Raw genomic sequence first — 24,385 nt, 5'->3', positions numbered from 1 at the left:
AGGAGCGGCTGGGAGGCTATTTATCTCCGTAAGGGGCCTCCATGCTCCCTGGAGCCCAGGGGTTAGGGTGCCCAGAGATCCCGGATTCCCTACCTTTGGATTAAGTGACCCGCCCTGCCCCTTTAAGACTTCCAAAAAGCACCCGCCAAAACAAAACAACAACCACCAAAAAAAAAAAAAGAAAAAAGAATTTTTTAATTAAAAAAAAAAAAAAAGTTTTTAATTTAAAAAAACAAAAAGGTGGTCGTTCGTTTTTCTTTATTCTCCGGTGTCAGCCTCAGGCCTCTGCTCACCGGTCTTTCTGCCCTGTTTCCCTAGTATTGGGGTCCTTATCCCTTTAAGACTTCCAAAAAGCGCTCGCCAAAACAAAACAGCAAAAAAGCAAAAAAAAAAAATGGTCGCGCGCTTTTCTTATGTCCTCTGTCGCCCAGCCTCCAGTGCCTGCTCACTGTTCTTGCTGCCCTGTTTACCTAGTATCGAGCGCCCTGCACTCTGGCCCGGATGGCTGGGGCTGGGTGTTCGGCAGCCCTGGGCTCCGTCTCCCTCCCGCTCTGCCTGCTCTTCTCCCGCCGGGAGCTGGGGGGAGGGGCGCTCGGATCCCACAGGGCCGGGGCTTGTATCTTACCCCCTTCGCGAGGCGCTGGGTTCTCTTAGGTGCGGATGTGGTCTGGATATTGTCCTGTGTCCTCTGGTCTTTATTCTAGGAAGGGTTGTCTTTGTTATATTTTCATAGATATATGTTGTTTTGGGAGGAGATTTCCGCTGCTCTACTCACGCCGCCATCTCCACTCAGTTTCTTAATACTGAAAGTTCTTTAATTTTGATTTCTTTAAAGCTCAGCAAAAATCAAAGATTTTAATTGATGTCCTTGGTTGTGTCTTTTGTATATTTAATGGGGCTCCAGAATTTACTATTTGAAATAACTGGAAAAGGTTAAAAAAAAAAAAAGGTGGTGAAGTTCAAACCTGTTTTCAGAATGTTTTCTTTTCCTGACTAATTTGGCATAAAAGACAGGGAACACTTTTGCTTTTGCCAAATTAGTTGACTAAAGTAACAGAATTTTTTACAAACACCCAGAAATTCTGAATAAATCTATCAAGCTTAGAAACCAAATCCAAAAATGAGCTTGCAGTAAAGAGAGGTTGTCAGATGCCAAAAATCATGAGGAAGCCATAAATCAGAGAAGAAATGCCATGAATGAGTCCTTGTGGCTACCCACAGTGGGATACTTTCCATTCCAATAATTTACAGGGTTAGATCTCTGTCTTCCATGTGGCAACTGGAGATGAGATACTGGGTCTACCCTCTAGGTATTTTGAACTGAGATCTCTGCTTACAACTTGAATCTTCAGAAGCCTGTGTCCTGCATAAAAGGATAGACCAGAAAACAAAAAATCTGTCCATCATCACAAAGACACAACAAAAATCTCTTCTGAATAATTAAGAACTCCAATTATTCTATAGGTTTATAGCCTGAATTTACACTACCCCTATTATCCACGAACCCACTGGGTTAGAATGTAAAAAAATTATTGCCAAGCCCATTTTATTTCTTGGCAGAAGCAGTTGGAAAACTGCACTGTTAGGATAATTCCAAAACCCAGGTCCATGATATTCCTGCACATAAATGCCCCACTGAAGATAAGATGACAATCCAAAATTACAAAACACTGTGAAACACTACACTGTGAACTAGGGTCAACAGACAAAACAAGCAGTGGGATTAGTGCTTCAAGAACTTTGGATATTGCAAAGATACATGAGAAGACTATGAAATAAATATATTTAAAATAATTAAAATCATAAAAGAAGAAATCAAAACCGTGAGAAAAGAATGACTATGACGAAAAACCAAACAGAACTGCTAGAGATGAAAAATACAGTAATTTAAATGAAAAACTTCATGGATTCCCTTGAGTGTAGGCTGGTTCTGTGACTCGCTTTGGTGAATAGAGTATGAACATGGACAAATAGCAAGTTCCGAGTATAGAAACATGGTAGTCGCCCTCACCAAGTGATCAGGTTTAATATCACCAGTAACATGGCATATTGATCATTATATACTCCTGGATATGATGCAGTGAGAAGGGCACCTCACCTCTGAGGTATTCTTTTCCCAAATCTGTAACCTTAGGTCTATAATGAGGAAACCTCAGACAGACCTGAATTGAGGAACATGGTACAAACTACTTGATGAGTACTTGCCAAAAGTATCAGAGAAAGAGTTCTCGAGGAGCCGTGAAGACTAAGTGTAGTGTGTCCAGGATTAGATACTGGAACAAAAAAGGAGTGTTGGTGGAAAATCCGACCAAATCTGAATGAAGTCTATATGAATAGTATTATCCCAATGTTAGTATTTTTAGTGAATTTCTTGATAATTATACATACCATGGTCATGTAACATGTTAACATTGGAGGAAGCTGGTGAAGGGTATGTAGGAACTCTGTACGATCTTTTCATGTCTTATCTAAGTCTAAAATTATTTCAAAATAAAAGTTTTAGAAAATCAAAAAATCTAGAAGCTATAGAACATCGATTCCAGTTTGTAAACCAAAATTATTCCTTGTTTAGAACACTTATAAGGTAAAAAAAAGAAAACACCCAAACCCACAGTAGAATGGTTAAACAAAATAGCCAATAAAACAAAAAAGATAATTATTTATTAACTAGTTGTCTACTAATCAAGTTACCAGGCACTGCTGTAAACAATTTACATCAACATCTCGTTTAATGTTTACAGTAACCCTATAAGGATGGCACAGTATTTTCTGTTTCACAAATAAAACTGAATCACAGTGAAGTTAATTAACTAAGAGTTCCTTCTCTTAATCACACTATACTGTAAGGAGGAAATTGCTCTGTATGAAACACAGAAAGATAAAAAATGGAAATATGAAAGATGAACAATTAGATAGAATCAGAAGGTTTAGCGTGTGTGTGTGTGTGTATGTGTGTGTGTATGCTGCAGACATGCACACACACATATTTTCTAGGAGAGATCAGAATGTGGAAGAAGCAATATTCAAAGAAATAGTGGCTGAGAATTTTCTGGAATTGATGAAATGCTTATATTCCCCGATTAAAGAACCATCCCCCTAATGTCCAGGCAGTATCCTCTTTCCCCACTTGTGTACACTGTTGTTAAACTACTGGACACAAACCCACGGAGAAGCTCTTAACTGCAACTTGAGGGAGCAGATTACGTACCAAGGAGAAACAGGTGAGCCGACGGCCACTTCCCTGTAACAACAGCTGAGGCCAGAATATATTAGAATAGCGATGAGAGAAAATAAGTGTTACCTAGAATTCTCCATCTAGTCAAACTATTATATAGGAGTAAGCAAGTACTTAAGATATTTTCAGACAGAAAATTGAGTTTCCTGGTCATGTCTTATCACTTAAAGAACCATAAACTATATTTAGAGAGATGGAAATGAACCTCTCAGAAAAGAATGTCTCATAAGCAGTGTTGTGCAAACAACCTGTTGAACATGTTGAAATCGTGGATGAAAAAATAGGTGTGGGTGTCAGCTTTCAGTTTGCATGGCACTTTCACATTTATTCTCTAAATTTTTTTTAAATTTAGGTATCATTGATATGCAGTCTTATAAAGGTTTCACATGAGCAACATTGTGGTTATACATTCACCCATATTATCAGGTCCCGCCTCACACACCCCATTTCAGTTACTATCCATCAGCATAGTAAGATGTTATAGAGTCACTACTTGACTTCTCTGTGCTATAGTGCCTTCCTCGTGACCCCCCTACATTAGGTGTGGTAATAATCATAATGCCCCTTAATCCCCTTCTCCCTCCCTCCCCACACCTTTCGCTTTGGTAACTTCTAGTCCCTTCTTGGGGTCTGTGAGTCTGCTGCTGTTTTGTTTCTTCAGTTTTGCTTCATTGTTATACTCTACAAAAGAGTGAAATCATGTACTTGTCTTTCTCCACCTGCCTTATTTCACTGAGCATAATACCCCCTAGCTCCATCCATGTCATTGCAAATGGTAGGATTTGTTTTCTTATTATGACTGAATAATATTCCATTGTGTATATGTACTACATCTTCTTTATTCATCTACTGATGGACATTTAGGCTGCTTCCATATCTTGGCTATTGTGAATAGTGCTGTGGTAAACATAGGAGTGCATATGTATTTTGAATCTGGGATCTTGTTTTCTTTGGGAAAATTCCAGGAGTAGAATTCCTGGGTAAAATGGTACTTCTATTTTTAGTTTGTTGAGGGACCTCCATATTGCTTTCCACCATGGTCGAACTAATTTAAATTCCCACCAACAGTGTAGGAGGGTTCCCCTTTCTCTGCATCCTCACCAGCATTTGTTGTTCCTCATCTTTTCAGTGTTGGCCATCCTAACTGGTGTGAAGTGATACCTCATTGTGGTTTAATTTGCATTTCCCTGATGATTAGCAATGTGGAGCATCTTTTCATGTGCCTGTTGGCCATCTGAATTTCTTCTTTGGAGAAGTGTCTGTTCATATCCTCTGCCCATTTTATAACCAGGTTATTTGTTTTTTGGGTGTTGAGGTGTGTGAGTTCTTTATTTTGGATGTTAACCCCTTGTCAGATGTCATTTATGATTATATTCTCCCATACTGTAGGATGCCTTTTTGTTCTACTAATGGCGTTCTTTGCTGTACAGAAGCTTTTTTGCTTGATGTAGTCCCATCTGTTTATTTTTACTTTTGTTTCCCTTGCCTGTGGAGATATGTTAGGAAAAAATTTCTCTTGTTTATATTAAAGAGATTTTTATGTATGTTTTCTTCTAAGAGTTTTATGGTTTCATGACTTACATTCAGGTCTTTGATCCATTTTGAGTTTACTTTTGTGTATGGAGTTAGACAGTAATCTGGTTTCATTCTCTTACTGTAGCTGCCCCGTTTTGCCAACACCAGTTGTTGAAGAGGTTGTCATTTCCCCATTGTATATCCATGGCTCCTTTATCGCATATTAATTGGCCATATATGTTTGGGTTTATATCAAGGCTCTCTATTCTGTTCTATTGATCTAGGGTCTGTTCTTGTGCCAGTACCAAATTGTTTTGATTACTGTGGCTTTGTAGTAGAGCTTGAAGTTGGGGAGCGTAATCCCTCCAGCTTTATTCTTCCTTCTCAGGATTGCTTTGGTTATTTGGGGTCTTTTGTGGTTCCATATGAATTTTAGAACTATTTGTTCTAGTTTGTTGAAGAATGCCTTTGGCATCCTACAGTATGGGAGAATATATTTGTAAATGACATATCTGACAAGGGGTTAACATCCAAAATATATAAAGAACTTACATGCCTCAACACCCAAAAAGCAAATAAACCGATTAACAAATGGGCAGAGGATATGAACAGACACTTCTCCAAAGAAGAAATTCAGATGGCCAACAGACACATGAAAAGATGCTCCACATCACTCATCATCAGGGAAATGCAAATTAAAACCACAATGAGATACCACCTCACACCAGTAAGGATGGCCAGCATCGAAAAGATTAAGAGCAACAAATGCTGGCAAGGATGCAGAGAAAGGGGAACCCTCCTACACTGCTGGTGGGAATGTAAGCTAGTTCAACCATTGTGGAAAGCAATATGGAGGTTCCTCAAAAAACTAAAAATAGAAATACCATTTCACCTGGGAATCCCACTCCTTGGAATATACCCAAAGAATACAAGTTCTCAGATTCAAAAAGACATGTGCACCCCTATGTTTATGGCAGCACTTTTTACAATAGCCAAGATATGGAAGCAACTTAAGTGTCCATCTGTAGATGAATGGATAAAGAAGAGGTGGTACATATATACAATGGAATACTATTCAGCCATAAGAAAGAAACAAATCCTACCATTTGCAACAACATGGATGGAGCTGGAGGACATTATACTCAGTGAAATAAGCCAGGCAGAGAAAGACAAATGCCAAATGATTTCCCTCATTTGTGGAGTAGAACAATGAAGCAAAACTGAAGGAACAAAATGACAGCAGACTCAGAGACTCCAGGGATGAATTAGTGGTTACCAATGGGGAGGGGTGTGGAAGGGCGGGTGGGTAAGGGAGGGAGAAGGGAACTGAGGGGTATTACGTTTAGTACGCATGGTGTGGGGGATCACAGGGAGAACAGTGTAGCACAGAGAAGGCACATAGTGGATCTGTGGCATCTTGCTGCACTGATGGACAGTGACTGCATTGGGGTATGGGTGGGGACTTGATAATATGGGTAAATGTAATAACATTGTTTTTTCATGTGAAACCTTCATAAGTGTATATCAATCATATCTTAATAAAAATTTTTTAAAAAAAGAAAAAGTGCAAATAATTTTCTTGACAAGTATAGGATTTCCAAATTACTGTGTTATTTCTATTTTCCAAATTTCCTGCAATACAAAAATAAAATAGTTACTATTAAGTTGGTTAAAGAAAACCACTGCTTTGTGTGTGAGATACTGAGATAGCAGAGGAAGACCTTGCTCTGCTAACCAAGGACAAATGGAAACTTACTATGTCCTGTAGGAAGGAATTACCATTTTATCTAGAAATTACTTGGCAACATGTTCAGCTCAGTATTTTTTATTGCTAAGATTTCTCTAAATAAACATTATGAATTTTGTATTTTTTTTAGTACATTACTGAAATTATGCCATTTCTATGCTGTAAACAGTTCCACATTCACCTCCTGGAAAAAGCAAATTTTTTGTAGAGTTTATAAGGCTATGAATGATGTGGCCTGTCATCTTCTCTGTCTACCTTCTCCTCTCAAGCCAGAGTGGCCTCTTTGCCCTTTTCTGAATATGTAAAATTTACTTCCATTCTAATACTTGCACACTTTCTATTCCCTCTGCCTTAAATGCTCTTCCCAAATATATCAACATAACTTGCTTATATGCATCAAGGTTTTGCTCAGATTTCACCCTATCTATCCTCTTTAAAATTGCTTCCTGAATTTCACAGTCCATGTTTTAGGGAGCAGTTATCACCTAACATACTTACTAATTGCTTATGCACTTATGCCTGATTGATCCTACTTGATTTAAGGCTAGCTGTGAACAAGAACCTTGTCTTTTTTGTTCACTTTTGAAATTGCAGTGCCTAAAACTTCAAACTTCAGTATGATAGCCATTAGCCACCCATGCCTATTAATATTTAAATTTAAATAATTAAAAATAAATACAGTTAAATTTCAAAAAAAAAAAAAAGAATGCCTTTGGAATTTTGATGGGGAGTGCATTGAATCTGTAGATTGCTTTAGGCAGGATGGCCATTTTGACAATATTCTTCCTGTCCATGAGAACGGGATGTGTTTCCATTTATTGGTATCTTCTTTAATTTCTCTCTTGTAGTTTTCAGGGTATAGGTCTTTCATCTCCTTGGTTAGGTTTATTCCTAGGTTTTTTACTCTTTTTGATGCAATTGTGAATGAATTGTTTTCCTGATTTCTCTTTCTGCTAATTCATCGTTAGTATATTGGAATGCAACAGGTTTCTGTTCATTAATTTTGTATCCTGTAACTTTGCTGAATTGAGTTATTAGTTCTAGTAGCTTTGAGTGGATTCTTTAGTTTTTTTTATGTACAGTATCATGTCATCTGCAAACAGTGACAGTATAACTTGTTCCTTGCCGATCTGGATGCCTTTTATTTCTTTGTGTTGTCCGATAGCCGTGGCTAGGACCTCCAGAACTATGTTGAATAAAAGTGGGGAGAGTGGGCATCCTTGTGTTGTTCCCAATCTTAAAGGAAAAGCTTTCAGCTTTTCGCTGTTAAGTATTATGCTGGCTGTAGGTTTGTCATATATGGCCTTTGTTATGTTGTGGTACTTGCCCTCTGTACCCATTTTGTTGAGAGTTTTTATCATGCATGGATGTTGGATTTTGCCAAATGCTCTTTCAGCATCTATGGAGATGATCATGTGGTTTTTGTCCTTCTTTTTGTTGATGTGGCGTATGATCTTGATGGATTTTCAAACATTGTACCATCCTTGCATCGCTGGAATAAATCTTCCTTGCTCATGATGGATCATCTTTTTGATGTATTTTTGAATTCTGTTTGCTAATATTTTGAGTATTTTTGCATCTCTGTTCATCAGGGATATTGGTCTGTAATTTTATTTTTTGTGGTGTCTTTGCGTGGTTTTGGTATCAGAGTGATGCTGGCCTCATAGAATGAGTTTGGAAGTATTTGCCCCTCTTCTGCTTTTTGGAAAACTTAAAGAGGATGGGTATTAGGTCTTCACTAAATGTTTGATAAAGTTCAGCGGTGAAGCCATCTGGTTCAGGAATTTTGTTCTTAGGTAGTTTTTTTGATTACCAGTTCAATTTCATTACTGGTAATTGGTCTGTTCAGATTTTGTTTCTTCCTGGATCAGTCTTGGAAGGTTCTATTTTCTAGAAAGTTGTCCATTTCTTCTAGATTATCCAGTTTGTTAGCATATAATTTTTCATAGCATTCTCTAATAAATTTTTGTATGTCTGTGGTATCTGTAGTGATGTTTCCTTTCTCATTTCTGATTCTGTTTATGTGTGTAGACTCTATTTTTCTTGATAAGCCTGCCTAGGCATGTATCTACTTTGTTTATTTTCTCAACGAACCAGTTCCTAGTTTTATTGATTATTTCTATTGTGTTATTCACCTCGGTTTTATTTATTTCTGCTCTGATCTTTGTTATGTCCCTTCTTCTACTGACTTTGGGCCTCATTTCTTCTTCTTTTTGTAGTTTCATTAATTGTAAGTTTAGACTTTTTTTGTGATTGTTCTTTTTTCTTGAGGTAAGCCTGTATTGCTGTACACTTTCCTCTTAGAACTGCCTTCACTGCATCCCACAGATTTTGGGGTGTTGAGTTGTTGTTTTCATTTGTCTCCATACATTGCTTGATTTTTGTTTTTATTTGGTCACTGACCCATTGATTATTTAGGAGCATGTTGTTAAGCCTCCATGTGTTTGTGGGCATTTTTGTTTTCTTTGCATAATTTATTTCTAATTTCATACCTTTGTTGTCTGAGAAGCTGGTTGGTACAATCTCAATCCTGAATTTATTGAGGCTCTTTTTGTGGCCTAGTATGTGATCTATTCTCGAAAATCTTCCGTGTGCACTTGAGAAGAATGTGTATCCTGCTGCTTTGGGTGTAGTGTACTGTAGATGTCTGTTAGGTCCATCTTTTCTGTGTTGTTCAGTGCCTCTGTGTCCTTACTTATTTTCTGTCTGGTTAATCTGTCCTTTGGAGTGAGTGGTGTGTTGAAGTCTCCTAAAATGAATGCATTGCATTCTATTTCCCCCCCCTAATTCTGTTTATTATTTGTTTCACATATGTAGGTGCTCCTGTGTTGGATGCATGGATATTTATAATTGTTATATCCTCTTGTTGGACAAATCCCTGTATCATTAAGTAATGTGCTTCTTTGTCTCTTGTTACTTTCTTTGTTTTGAAGTCTATTTTGTCTGATACAAATACTGCAACTCCTGCTTTTTTCTCCCTATTGTTTGCATGTAATATCTTTTTCCAACCCTTCACTTTTAGTCTGTGTATGTCTTTGTCTCTTGTAGGCTGCATATAGATGGGTCATGTTTTTTTATCCATTCTGTAACTATGTCTTTTGATTGGTATATTCAGTCCATTTACATTTAGGGTGATTATCCATAGATGTGTACTTACTGCCATTGTAGGCTTTAGATTCGTGGTTACCGAAGGTTCAAGGGCAGCTTCTTTACTGTCTAACAGTTTTAACTTGCTTATTACACTATTTTAAACAATCTAAAAGTTTTCCTCTCTTCTTTTTGTTCTTCCTCCATTCTTTGTATATTAGGTGTCATATTCTATACTCTTTGTGTATCCCTTGACTGACTTTGTGGGTAGTTGATTCAGTTTTGCATTTGCTTAGTAAATAATTGGTCTACTTCCTTTACTGTGGTTTTATTTTCTCTGATGACAGCTATTTAACCTTAGGAGCCCTTCCATCTATAGCCTTAGGAGCCCTTCCATCTATAGCAGTCCCTCTGAAATATACTGTAGAGATTGTTTGTGAGAGGTAAATTCCTTCAACTTCTGCGTATCTGCAAATTGTTTAATCCCTGCTTCAGATTTAAATGATAGTCTTGCTAGGGAGCGTATTCTTACTTCGAGGCCTTTCTGTTTCATTGCATTAAATATATCATGCCACTCCCTTCTGGTCTGTAAGATTTCTGCTGAGAAGTCTTATGATAGTCTGATGAGTTTTCCTTTGTATATGATCTTTTTTCCTCTCTCTGGCTTCTTTTAATACTCTTACCTTGTCCTTGATCTTTGCCATTTTAATTATTATATGTCTTGGTATTATCTTCTTTGGGTCCCTTGTTTTGGGAGATCTGTTCACTTCCATGGCCTGAGAGACTTTTTCCTTCCCCCATTGGGGAAGTTTTCAGCAATTATTTCCTCAAAGACACTTTCTATCCCTTTTTGTCTCTTTTCTTCTGGTACCCCTAAAATGTGAATATTGTTCCATTTGAATTAGTCATGCAGTTCTCTTAATATTCTTTCATTCCTAGGGATCCTTTTTTCTCTCTTTGCCTCAGCTTCTTTGTATTCCTGTTCTCTAATTTCTATTTTATTTACTATCTCCTCTACCTCATCTAATCTTTTTTTAAATTCCTGCATTGTATGTTTCATTTTGGATACTGTATTTTTCAAAGTTTATTTTTCTTGAAGTCCTCCCTGAGGTCTTGAATATTTTTGTGCAGCTCCATGAGCATGTTTATGATTTTTATTTTGAAATCTTCATCAGGAAGATTGGTGATTTCAGTTTCACTTAGTCCTCTTTCTTGTGTTTGTAGGATTTTGCTTTGTACTAGGTTCTTTTGCCGTTTCATATTCCTAATGATTGCTATGGAATAATAACTGTGTAGTCAGGGCCCTCTAAGTGCCCAGAAGCTTCACTCTCTGGAGCTGCTCAGCACCTGGAGCAATGGTGGGGGTCACAGGTGAGCGGTGCTGGTGCCTGCTGGGAGGAAAGAGCTCTTTCCTGCTTCCCAACTGTAGTGCCTTCCTCCAGTGCTAGGGCCAGTGGGCAAAGCTTGCAGGGAGAAGCCTCTATGCTATACCTTTGTAGCTGGCATAGGCAGGGCTGCCCTTTGGCTGGCCTTTGGTGGGGTCATCAGGCTTGCAATCTGGCCCCCACTGGGAAGAAGGAGTGGCAGGCTGCGTATCATGGTGGGGAGCCTTGGCACTGCATTGCCAGACAGGATTGATTGCTGGAAGCTCCTGGAAGTTCCTAACCTGCTGGGCTGGGTGTCGTGGGATGATTTTGTCCACCTGTCCTCCTGAGCAACAAGCTCTGTGTAATCCTTGGCACTTTACCTGCCCTCTCACTGTTGGTAAGTCTTTGAAAGTGCCCACCTTTCTTTTGTCCTGGAGGGGCAAGTTGTGGGTACCATTCTCCACAAGTGACTGGAATCTCAGTCCCCCTGAATGTTCTGCCTGTCTTTGCTTTCCAACACCTCTAATCTCCAGAGCACCATGTAATGTGGGTTCATGCTCCTGGAGTAGATCTCCAGTGCTGGGTGTTTAGCAGTCCTGGGCTTCCACTCCCTCCGTGCTCCATTTCTCTTTCTCATGCAGGTGAACTGGGGTGGGAGGGCTTGGATACCACTGGATTGAGACTTTGGTACTTTTTTCCATGGAGAGTACCCTTTTCCATGAGGTCTCTTTTCCCCAGATGTAGGCCATCTGTTGCAGTCTTTTTTCTGGTTGCTCTTTCAGGTTTAGTTGTAGTTGCTGTATTTTCGTGTTATATGGTTTTGAGAGGAGGTTTCTGCCTCATTTCTCACGCTGCTATCTTGCTTAATCACTTTTCCTTATTCTTTTTAGTTTAAGCTTTGTGATAAACTTCAAGGCCCTGGTTCTCAAGCGGGAGTGCACATTGGAATCACCAGGGGAGTTTAAAAACTATGGATACCTGGGTTTACCCTTCAGATTCTGTTTTAATTAGTGTTGAGTGGAGCCTGAGCACTGGTATTTTTTCAAAAACTCCCTGATACTTTACTCAGCAGTGTTCAGTCACTGCTTTCAGGTAGTTGGCCAGGTCACCCTGACTCTTAAAGGCATGATTTGCTCAGGATTACCTGGTAGATGTGTGGCACGATCAGGTCCAGTATTTTTATATGTTGTATTATTTTTTATTCTCAATCATATCTGAGACTTCACTCAGACGAAGTAAGACTATATAGCTGAATGAGAAACTGAGTTTAGATTTGGGGAATATACATTACTTATAGAATCTTCAGTATTTTTAAAGGAGGTTATGAAGTCTATTTTTAAGAACTGAAGGATGCCAGGTAGCCTTATGGCAAGAAGCACAGGCCTTGATTTGGTTCATTTATTTTGTGAGTTTAAATTTATTTTTATGCGTCATTAAAGTAGATATTATCTAGCCTAGTTCTTGGTAAATAATACTAAATAGTAAATATATGGGGAGTCACTAGGAGTCCTGCTTCCAAAAGAAACATTTCATTGAGGAATTTTCCAGGGAACGTAAAGTAAGTGTTACCAGAGAATTTCTATTTGATTTTTTTATTCTACTCAATATTTTGTCCCTGTTTTATTCTACTTTTTGCTTTTCAGTAGAGTAAGGAAAGTGGAGTATGCTGAATTTTTATCTTGCTGCTCAAGAAATCATTTTCTGAGTTGCAAAGGTGGAAACCCACATCACACTTGAGTTAACCATTAAAACTTTTTTTTCTGGTTTTAGACCAACAGCAGCAGAACTGTTAAGGCACAAATTTTTCCAAAAAGCGAAGGTAGGAAGTCTTAACTTTTGATTTTGTCTGTTCCCATGATCCTCCTCAGTTTCCCAAACTAGATTGACTACTCAGAAGTTGAATTATATGAAGATGATGATATTTGTAAAAATGATGGTTGATAATTGCCAAGGGCACTACCTATACAAACTTTGGTAATTCAGATACATTCCTTAGAATTATTAAATGTATTTCATAAAATTAAATGTCAGATTAAACTTGTAACAGGAACAATGAATATTAAATCTTGCCATTATAAATATAGTATGTGAAAACTGCTGAACTCTCATTTCAGGGTTTATTACTGAATTAGTAAACATCTCGTGGGATGTTACTGTAGATTGAAATGTGGGACCATGATCCCAAAGGATATACGGTAGAGCAAACTTTTCATAGATAATGGCTTACACAGTACACTAAAGCTCTGTCTCAGTGCATAAAACCATGTAGTAATTAATGTACTAGAGGAGCTTCTGAATAAAAGAATGGAAGATTTTCTGAAACTTCTTTATAAAAGTCACTATATCACATGTTAAGTGTGGTGAATATTCTGTGTCCGTTTTTGTGGTTCATTAAAATTTCTGTAAGAAGAAAACATACATTTTTTCCTTCCAGAATAAAGAATTTCTTCAAGAAAAAATATTGCAGAGAGCACCAACCATTTCTGAAAGAGCTAAAAAGGTAAATGGAATTTAATTCAGTTTTCCTGGGAAATTGCTTAGGATAGATTTACTTTTGCATTTTGATAGTATATGTTAAGTGTAGGCTAACTTGGGTGATAATATCAGTATTATGCATTTTCTTTAGCATTCTATATACATTCATTAAGCAGATATTAGTCTCTTGTATTACTCTCTTACCTGCTAGAATGAGAAGTATGCTGCACAATATATGAATTAATTTCAAACTCTATTAAATTGCTATTTGCAACTATCAGAAGTTGGTAGTGAACTTGGGCCCTTTCTTCATATCTTACAAAAATATGAAGATACCACTTAACACCTACAGGGTGACTATAATAAAAAAGACAGGCAGTAGAAGTGTTGATAAAAATGTGGAGAAATTGGAATCCACACACACTACTGATAGAAATGCAAAGTGGTGCAGCTACTTTAGAAAGTAGCCTGGCAGGGCCTTAAAAGAGTAAACAGAAGTGCCATCTGACCCAGCAGTTGCACTCCTCAGTATACCCAAGGGAATTGAAAACATGTATACCGGAAGATATGTATGCTATTGTTCATAGCAGCATTATTTATATTAACTGAAAGTGAAAACAACCTGAAGGTGTCCATCTGCTGATGAATGGATGTATAAAATGTCATGTTCCATTTATAGAATGAAATAGTATTTGGTAATAAAAAGGCATGAAGTACTGATAAATGCCATAAGAGGATGAACCTTAAAAACATGCTAACTGAAAGAAGCCAGTTACAAAACCACATATTGTATGATTCAGAAATGTCCAGAAAAACTGAAGGAATGAAATCATTGAAGAAAAATTTCCAAAACTGATAGTCACGAATTTCCAGATTGATAAAGCCCAAATACCTAGTGCAGTGAATGAAAATAGACCAACACTAAGGCACATGACTATGACAGCTCAGAACACTAGAGGCAAAAAGAATATCCTACAGCTTTCCAGAGGAGGAGGAAAGGTCACAGATGGCATCAGGGGCATAATGACCTCAATAGCAGCCCCAGAAGCCAGGTCACAATGGAGCAGTTGTGTTCAACATTATGAACAAAAATTATTTTTAACAGGCAAACTATTAAGTGAAATGTGGGGATGGAATCAAATGCTTTAATAAATGTGCCATGTTAATAGTGTAGAAAGTGCTTAGGTAAGAATAGGGGAGTCATGTGATCCAGGAAGCATGGTCTTCTGGATGATGGTGAAGTGAAATCTGAACTATCAGACCTGGTATGAAACCAGTGTAGGGTGGAGCAGATCAGAGGCTCTGGGGAGGGCTTCCTCAAGAAGGTGATAACTGATAATACCTAGTGTATATGAATGTGGTAAGAGATTTATGCACCTGGGAGAGATTTGGGGGATAAATGTGGCAAGTATATACAAACAAGCAAATACTAATTCCAGGAGAAACAAGTTTTTCAGGAAAGTAATTGTAATATACAATAAGGCTCAGCTGTATCATTTATATCATGCCATGTAAATAATGAATATTGATTTAATCAAACTTTCATTATATCTTGAGGAAAGACTGGTGAGTTGATAATAAGGCTAAGTTCTCATCTTCCATAGTGGGAAGTCCAATAGTTAATGCCTAAAACCAGAAAATCAAGGTGTAATAAGAAGAATATACTACTTAGAGAAATGAATGTAAATTCCAAAAGAATAATTAAAATGAATTGAAAGTAGTTGCCCTGGGGGATGTGGATGAAAGGTAGAAGATTGCTGTTTTTCTTATCAAAACTTGCACAGCTATGCTCTTGAAAATGTAGGTATAATTGTGACTTCAAAAATTAAAATGAAAAAGAAAAAGGCAGAATCTTTTTTATCTTGGGTTTCTTTTGGGGTTTGAAACCTACTTTTTTGTTTGTTTTAACACTTAAGACATAAAACCATTAATCAGACTTGACATGTGACTTCACATAAGGAGGATTTGAATGATGTTCAGGCTCAGAGTATAAGAGTGTAGGCAGTCAGTGGCTGTAGAGCCAGATGGCGGAGATGGAACAGACAGTGAGAGGGCGAGGAGAATTTACTTATAGGGGGTGGTCCTCTGCTTACCCTGTCAAGGTAACAGGAGAGGGACACGTGATCAACTGTACAGTAACGTCAAACACAGCCACAGTCCATGTTTCTCTTCCTAACGAGCAGGTTCGCAGAGTACCAGGCTCCAGTGGCCGTCTTCATAAGACAGAAGACGGCGGCTGGGAGTGGAGTGATGATGAATTTGATGAGGAAAGTGAGGAAGGGAAAGCAGCCATTTCACAACTCAGGGTAAGTTCTGTTACTTATGTGCTTTAGCTAGATCTCTTTGTCTGAAGCCTCTGAAATAATACATACCCTGTTTAACCAGGTAAAACCTAAAAAGTACAAGTGTTAGTGACAGAATTTCCTTGGACATCTTATTAACAACAAGAGCCCAGTTTTATGTGCAGAAATGTTCTGTCACATCAGCCCAGTTCTATGTGGAAAAGTGTTCTGGCACATCTGTTTGAAAATGATATTTTGGATGTCTAAAAGTAAATCTGTAAATAGGTATCTAAAAATAAATCTGTAGAGATGAAAACTACAGTGTCAGATGAAAAGACGCTAGATGAGATTAATGTCTGATTAGACATTGCAGAAGAAAAGATTAGTGAACTTCAAAGCCTGACAGGCAAATTTGTCCCTGAAATCTGCTAAACTTCTACCTGAGGAGGAACAGTTTACCTCTTCTTCAGTTGGTAGATCTTGGTTGGTGTGTGTGTTAGTTTTTACCAGAAGCAGTGAGGACAAGGGTCTTGTTTTGGTTTTGTTTCACCACCCTTGCCTAAAGTTAATACCTCAAGCTGATTGTTAAGACTCATTCCCAAGAATAGAAATATGTATAGCAGATATTCGTGTTTGAGATGATTACATCCTTGACTGCTTAGAACCTTTTTGTGGCATAAGCAGTAGGGAGGTGGTAGATCTATGCCTGTTACTGAGATCTGCTCTGCAAGAGCACTTATGACTCTTGCTGATCAGCATTGAATACTGGCTGATCTTGTTTATCATATGAGGTCTTTGAGTCTTGTCCTTTTGCAGAGTTAAGTTAAAAGAGACCTTGCCAATGAAAATTAGCAAAAATTTATTAAGCTCTAATCTTGGAAAAGCTCTTCAAGAGATAATAAAGGCAAACACTTGTTTACATATGATTGTGAGTTTGTTTCTTTATAAATGTGAGACTGGGGCATCCTTTCTTCCTTACTTTTCATATGATTCCTCTCTGAATTGATATTCTCTCGTAATTTTATGTTAAAGTGACCAGAGGAAGCTAGAGCTACACAAACCTTGTAGTTCTAGCTTCCTATGAAAGAGATGATAATGTTTTTTTCCTTTAGCCAACAAATAATATTTGGAAAGATAAATTAGAGCTTTTTTGATATTTGATTATTATTCCCTACCTATGTACAAGAGAAATTTAGTAGTTAAAATATTATAGGTCTGACATACTGATAGTAGCTTTTTCATAGCCTAGTACACTGGTATCTAAACAGCATAGCAAATTATATACTTTGTTCCCAGAATAAGCAGCTTTCTGTGTCTCATGTTACCCAGTATTTTTCATATTATCGTAGCCCTTTTTGAAACCATGAATTCTTTTTTAAAAAGAGAGTCTTTTAAAACTAACTTGAACTACATTAAAAGAATACATCCTGCTCAAATAGGTGGGATAAAAGGATGCCTCAACATTAGGAAATCTTTTGATAGTTAAAGGCCTTCAGGGAAAAAAAATCATATTCTTATTTTTATATAGTCTGAAATAGCCTTTGACAAAATTCACTCCATACTCCTAATAAAGACTTGCACAGATTCAGATTTCCATCTTTATATAATTTTCCTTCTACCAAAGGGCTTCCCTTAACATTTTTTATAGAGTAGGTCTGCTGGTGATAATTTCTTGAAAGTTTTATGTCTGAAAATGTCTCTTTCACCTTTGTTTTGAAAAGATATAGGCTTTTTCTTTCAATATTTTAAAGATATTGTTCTGGTGTATTCTTGTTTGCATTGTTTCCAGTGAGAAATCTGCTGATACCCTTATGTTGATTTCTAAATGTCTTTTACTCTGCTGCTTTCAAGGTTTTTTTTTCCTTATGAAGGGTGTTGAGCTATTTTATTATATGCCTAGGTGTATTTTTCTTTTTTTTCATGTTTTTTGTGCTTGGGGTTAATTGAGCTTCTTGGATCTCTGAGTTTATAGATTTTTATCAAGTTTGGAAATTCCTTACCTGTCATATTTTCAAATATTTTTTTCTGTTCCCCTTCCACTTTGGAGAGTCTAATAACATGTATATTAGGCTGCTTAAAATTGTCTGACAGTTCATTGATTCTCTTCATTTAAAAAAATTCCTTTTTAACTTACTTTGCATAGTTTCTGTTGCTAGCCTTCAGGTTCATTAATCTTTTCTTCTGCAGTCTCATCTGTTGCTAATCCCATCAAGTCTATATTCTATCTCAGACCATTGTAACTTTGTAGAAATTGGATTTGGTGCTTGCTTACATATTTATTTATTTATATTCCATGTCTCTAGTTAACTTTTGAAGAAATATATAATAACTATTTTACTGTCCTCTGAAAAGTCTTAACATCTATATACATAGGTTCTGGGCAGTTTTGTTTTGATTGTTTGTTTTCTTCATTATGGCTTGAAGAATGTTTTCCTGAGTTGAGCAAATACAGCTAAGAGTCTGGGGAGATCACAGCAAATAAACTTGATAAGGTAGAGTGCCAGGTAGGAGGCTACACAGAGTGAAAGCTTAGAGATCTGCAGAGCTTCTCTTTTGAGTATTCAGCAGAATACTTTTCAGTGAATGCTTGTGAGAAAACTATTTGAGACTGGATAATAGCCCAGCACTCACACAGAGCCAGGAAGAGTGCCTGTTCCCACCAGCCAGACTGGAGAAACTTACAATTCACGGGACATTGGGTAGAATTCTCAGAAAGTGGGAAAGTCTTGTCTCAGTAGTGGGAAATAAGTAGCTGTGAACTGAACACTGTTCCAGACCTAACTAATGGCTCATAAAAAGCAGGATCCAGAAGGATTAAATTGTCTCCAAGTTGTTTTACTGTATTCCAGAACAAAACTCAAGAAAATATAAAAATACAAAATTATCAGCATGCAATAACATAAAATTCACAACTAGCGTCCAATCAAAGATTAGCTGATATGCAAAGAGTCAGGAAAACAGTAACTGTGAGCATACCTTATACCAGCTCTTAGTCTTTGTTACTCCCTACAAAAGAGTGAGGGCTGCTTGAAGAAACAGCTTATTCCAGGGCTTACACAGGAAAAATAACAAGAATTGGAAGTACCTTCTTTCCTGAGAGAGAAAATATTTTTTTATTTAAAGGCACAATAACACAAGAACCAGGTGGAAGCAGCTCCCACTGGCCAAATTAGGGGTAATTTGACCATGAAAATCAGAGTGTAGTAAAAATTATAAATCATTAACAAAACAGGAATCTGTGAATCCATACCAATAATAGATAGGGACGTAAATACTGGGTTAAAGGGATTTTTTTCATTATGGTAAACCACCAGTGCTGATAGTTAAATGTGGAGGAGTGATGGAGGGGATCTCATTTTGTAGCCATCTAAAGATAAATAAGATCAGGCAAGGATCAGAACAAATGTTACATATAAGGGAAACTTTTGGTAAGCGGAAAATTTAGATGGTCTTAAAATGTCTCCCACAGATTGCCTATTAGTTGCAAGGGAAAAAATAGTTACTACATAGTGGGGAACTCAGAAACTGCCCTGACAAATGATTAAAGTTAACATCACTAGTGAGGGCAGATGGATATGTGATTTGTTGAGATACAGTACCCCAGGAGGGACATGTCACATGCAGAATTGCAACTGGAAATGCACCTAAGTCTAAATCATGAGGGAGCAGCAGACTAACCACAGATTAGGAGCATTCTATTTAAATAAAAGTGTGTGGGGTGGGGGGAATTACATGCTTCAAAAAATTCATGAGCCAGATATAAAAAGTCTGAAGAGACCTGACAACTGCAGTACACAATTGTGGTGTGTGTCCTGTACTGGAAGGGAAACAAAAGTCTTTCAAGGACATTGCAAGTCTGTTGAAAAATTGGATACAGGCAGTCAATTAGTTGAAAGTATTGTATTGTTAAATTTACTGATGCTATAGGTTAGTAGTGTGAGGTTAGGTAAGAGAATAGCCCTATTGTTAAATATACAGTGACTTCTCAGTGGTAAAGAGCTATGATATTTGCAACTCATTCTTAAGTAGTGTGGGAACAGTGACTGATTAAATATGCATATTTTAAAAGAGAGAAAGCGAGCATCTAAATAAAACAGATGTGGAAGAAAGGTTAGTGATGGGTGAGTCTGGGTAAAACAGTGTTCTTCGTATTCTTATTCTAACCATGTTTCTGTAATTTTGAAATTATTTCCAATTATAAAGTTAGAAAAAAAAGGTTTTGGGTTGGCCATACTTGCTGTGATACAGTAGTTATATATTCTTGGTTTTTCAGTTTTGGCTCAATTGTTCTCTCATTAAAGCCCATAATCAGAATTACATTGCTTTGAGAATGTGTTGAAAATTAACTTGAAGGTTAACATTTGGTCTGGGATATTATGCACATATGTTCATGATCTGTAAAAAGAGTCTCACATAGAAGACTATGACTTCCGTACTGCCTAAGAATTCAGTCTCATTACATTGACTCGTAAACCTCAAGTTGTGAAATCTTAAAACAACACAAGTACATTGATGCATTATAGGCTACCTGGATACAATAGTATCATCACAGTTTTCATTTTCCAGAAAACTTTTACTAGAGTTGTCAGTGAATTAATGTGTGGATCAGTGCAAAATGGGGTTGATTTGCATTTCAACCCTGTGCAGTTTTGAACTGACTGCAAGTAAGTAACCTGTGTTGTGGGTTAAACAAACTTTCTTTCTTTGTGTTTCTTTTAGTCTCCCCGAGTGAAAGAATCATTATCAAGTTCTGAGGTAAGTAGTTATGAGTATTGAATTGGTATAGTTTATATACTTTTGTTTTGTTTCTGTTTTAAAGTTAAGCACATTTTTTAATATATGCCTAAATGGAAATGAGAACTTGCACCAGTCAAATTTTAACAGGTATCACCTCTGAGTTTGAATGGACCTTTGCAGTAAATCGGTACCATTGCATCAATTTTAAAAGTTGGCCTTAGAGGCCCAGTGTGCTCTTTGCTTGCTTGACCTTATGAATTACTTTTCTGGCTTGAGCTGCTGGAAACAGAAAGTGGTCCTTTTGCATTGATCTGTTCAGGAATTTGTCATATGCTACCTTTCCTTTTTGGGTTTTTTCCCCCCAACCTCTTCTCTTGTCAAATAGATTCTGTTACCTTTAGTTAACTGCTTCATTGTGATAGGGAACACTATAAAACAGGATCCCCCTAGGCTGCTCTGCCTTATACTCATTACCAGGAGAGCATTATCATTTCATTGGTGCATTCTGTCATTCATTTTTCATCTGACCGCATCTGCATTCCAAGGTAAGTACTTGGTTTAATGGCATGCATGTCTTGCTCTTAAACCAGTTTGTTCTCCCCTCTATGGTTGAAAGTAGCTATTTTTTCTACTTTATTTTTACATGATTATGTACAGGATTTGTGTACATAGTATTGTATTGTTTAAGACTGGAAATAAACGCTGTACCCTAGCATATTAACAGGCCTGTGTCTGCCAACTCTGTTCCCTAAGATTTCTAGCTTTTTCTTCTTGGTACATGCGGTAGAGTTGCATTTCCCTGCCCCTTGGAGTTATGCATGGCCATGGCAAGTACTTGGACCAATGACCTGTGAGCAAAGGAAGAGCCACTCTGATTCTTCAAGTTCCCTTGCCCCTGCCAGTGTGACCTGCATCCCCTGAATGAGGGTGACAATGAATTTATCCTCTCCTGGTCAGAGATAGATAGGAAGTGTGTGCTAGAGATAACTTTTACTCATGTAACCTACTGAGATTTCAAGATAATTTGTGACCTCGTAACTTAGCCTGTGTTGACTAATTCTTAGTTTCTCCAAAATTGAATACGAGGGTATTCCACACAGCAGCCAGGTTTTCTCTTTAGGTTCCTGTTCCTTTGCCTAAGTAGCATCTCCATATGAACTCTGACATGTTCATATTCATATTCACATGCTTATTACTTTGCTGTTGTTTTTAGAATTATAAAATAAACATTAAACTTAGCATTTTAAGCCTTTTTTAAATGTACAGTTCAGTGACATTAAGTACATTTACACTGTTGTGCAACCACCATTCCAGAATTTTTTTCATCTTGTGAAACTGAAACTCTGTACCCTTTAAACAGTAACTCTCCGTTGTCCCCCAGCCCCTGCGCTCACCCTCCCACTCTGTTTCTGAGCTGTACTACTTTGTAAGCCTCATGTAAGCAGGAGCAGACAGGATTTGTACTTTTGTGTCTGGCTGATTTAACTTGGCACAATGCCCTCAAGATTAATCTAAATAACATATACCAGAATTTCCTTCCTTTCCCCCTTTCTAAGGCTGACTAATACTTCATTGTGTATATATTACCAGTTTGTTTATCCATTCATATGTCAACGGACACTTGGGTTGCCCCCACTTTTTGGCTGTTGTGAATAATGCCGCTCTGAACATGTGTGTACAAATACCTGTTTTAGTCCCTGCTTTCAGTTAGTTTAGGTCTGGACTCAGAAGGGAAGTTGCTAGGTCATACAGTAATTCTGTTTTTAATTTTTTGAGGAACCACCATCCTGTTCTCCATAGTGGCTGTGCTATTTTACATTCCCACCAGCAATGCACAAGGTTCCAGTTTCTCTACATCATCTCATTACTGTTTGTGTAACCCTTCTGTCCTTTTTATAGGAACATATATATGTACATGCAACTTGAAGCTTACTGTCCTTTTGAAATAGTGTTAATAATTAACATTTTCAAAACTAATCTTAAAGTTCTCCTTTTCTCTATCAAAATCCGGAACAGATGAACAACTTGATTTCCTCTATATGAAGCTGAGTGAACACACAATTTTACTTCTTTGTCTCCTTGATGGCTTATGTATCAGCTATTAGATATCTCTGATTGCCCTTTAATTTTTTTCTCTTTTAACTCTAAATTTTAACCATTGCATTTTTTTCACTATCTTATAATCTTTAATATGCTTAACTTTATTTGGAACTCGGTATCAGTCTTTTTTCCCCAAGTTACATAATTAAAATTTATGAAATATTTCCAACATGCAAAAAAATGTATATAGTGTCTACTTTAGTTATAAAGCTTCACATCCATTTTGAAAAACATTTCAGATATGCTAATGAACCACTGGTTGCTTGCCTTTTTAAATAAGTAATGGAAGGTCTCAGATGTAGAAAAATACAGCTTCTGTAATTCTGTATCACATACTTAAATCTATATTTTTGAGGTGCTGTTTTGCTGGGCAAAGGGGATAGAATAGATGTAGTGAAATAAGATATAATAACCTGCTATTCTGAAGAAGGGAAAAAGAAAATGCTGGTAGACACTACAGCCTGGCTGTACCTCAGAAAACCGTGTTAAGCCAAACACTGAAGTGGGCAATATCATATCCTTTTGTTCATGTGAAAACAGCAAGAGTTCATGTGAAGTCCAGAAAGAGCAAGTTGACAGAGACAGAAAATAGATCAGTGGTTGCCTAGGGCTTGGTGTGGGAGCAGGAATTATAGGTGGGTGGGCACAGGACAACTTTCTAAGTCAATGGAAGTGTTCTGAAGCTGAATTCTAGTAATGTTTGCAGAGATATAAATTCTCTAAAAATCATCTAATAGTGTATTTACAGTGGGTGACTTTAGTGGGATATAAATAACACCTCAAAAAAGTTGTTAAAAATGAAAAAGCCTAAAAATATTTGACTTCATTTGAAATAGATATTTTCAGAGAAGAAATATACCAGGATACTACCCAGCAACTACTTTGAAAAATATCAGCCTGCAAGGCTCTGCTTGCCTGTCAGTAGACCTGCCTCCCTTGCCACTCAATTTAAACAACACTGTTTGTGTGTGTGTTTCTGTCACAGCTGTTTCCAACAACTGATCCCGTGGGTCCTTTTCTCCAAGTTCCAGAACAGATTTCTGCTCATCTACCTCAGCCTGCTGGGCAGGTGCCTGCACAGCCGACCCAAGGCCCTGCCCCAGCCCCCGCAGAGCCAGCAAAGACAGCTCAGGTAAAGCAGGTGTGCCCTCGTGGCTGGCCTGCATGGCAGATGAAGGAAGCAGAAGCAAGTGGAATACCACCTAATGTGACAGACCCATGACCTAATATGACGGGGCCATGTCTCGGAAGATTGTCAAACAAGTTAGAAATTTGTTTTTCACACAGGTTTTTAAGCAACAAAATAAGCTAATAATGGAAATTTTCGAAACATCAAAAGTGGAGGGTGGGGTAATTTATTTCCAGGTTTTTATTAGATCATTACTGTAGTTCACTTCAGAATGTGGCAGCCAGAGCTCATCGAACACTGGAGTTGTCAGCAGTTCTGTTTCCTATTTGTTCACTTATGTGTGCAGTATAATACTGTCTCCAATCCATGATTTTCCTGTATTACTCTTTTTAAGGTATTTGTCAATTTTGAGAGATCAGGTAATGTGACCTATAGATGTACATAATCAGCTCACAACATCATTAAGTGGTAGTACCTGGAAAGCATTCACGTGGGCAGGGCCCCACTGCGAGCCCACCACGATTCCCATTCCGCTCTCCAGCACCCTCAGGTACTATATGCCACATGTGGCCTTCTGCCCCATGGCTGCAGTGAGGGCTTGAATCTGTCCTTTTATTGAATATTAGAGGTTTTGTTTTCCCCTAACATTTTAGCTGAAAAGAAATTAATATGAAAGTTCAGTTTCTTTTGCACTCCAGTGATGTCTGCCTT

The 24,385-nt window shown here is 37.6% G+C and overlaps 1 protein-coding gene across 3 annotated transcripts in view; it reads left to right on the top strand.

Moving 5' to 3' along the window:
- The window catches only part of OXSR1 (oxidative stress responsive kinase 1), a 97,399-nt gene that overhangs the window by 64,389 nt on the left and 8,625 nt on the right, over positions 1-24,385 (top strand). For all 3 annotated transcript variants that reach the window (XR_005032043.2, XM_036921641.2, XM_036921642.2), the window contains exons 9-13: positions 12,722-12,770; positions 13,386-13,451; positions 15,610-15,732; positions 20,428-20,463; positions 23,531-23,677. Coding sequence is in view for 2 of the 3 variants with exons in the window: in XM_036921641.2 (XP_036777536.1) it covers positions 12,722-12,770; positions 13,386-13,451; positions 15,610-15,732; positions 20,428-20,463; positions 23,531-23,677 (421 nt within the window). In the remaining variant the exon portion in view is untranslated. The remainder of the gene's footprint in view (positions 1-12,721; positions 12,771-13,385; positions 13,452-15,609; positions 15,733-20,427; positions 20,464-23,530; positions 23,678-24,385) is intronic.

This window comes from Manis pentadactyla, chromosome 14, assembly GCF_030020395.1.
Source record: "Manis pentadactyla isolate mManPen7 chromosome 14, mManPen7.hap1, whole genome shotgun sequence".
Lineage (NCBI taxonomy): Eukaryota > Metazoa > Chordata > Mammalia > Pholidota > Manidae > Manis > Manis pentadactyla.
Note: the sequence above shows the minus strand (reverse complement) of the source record. Positions and strands in the feature narration are given on the sequence as shown.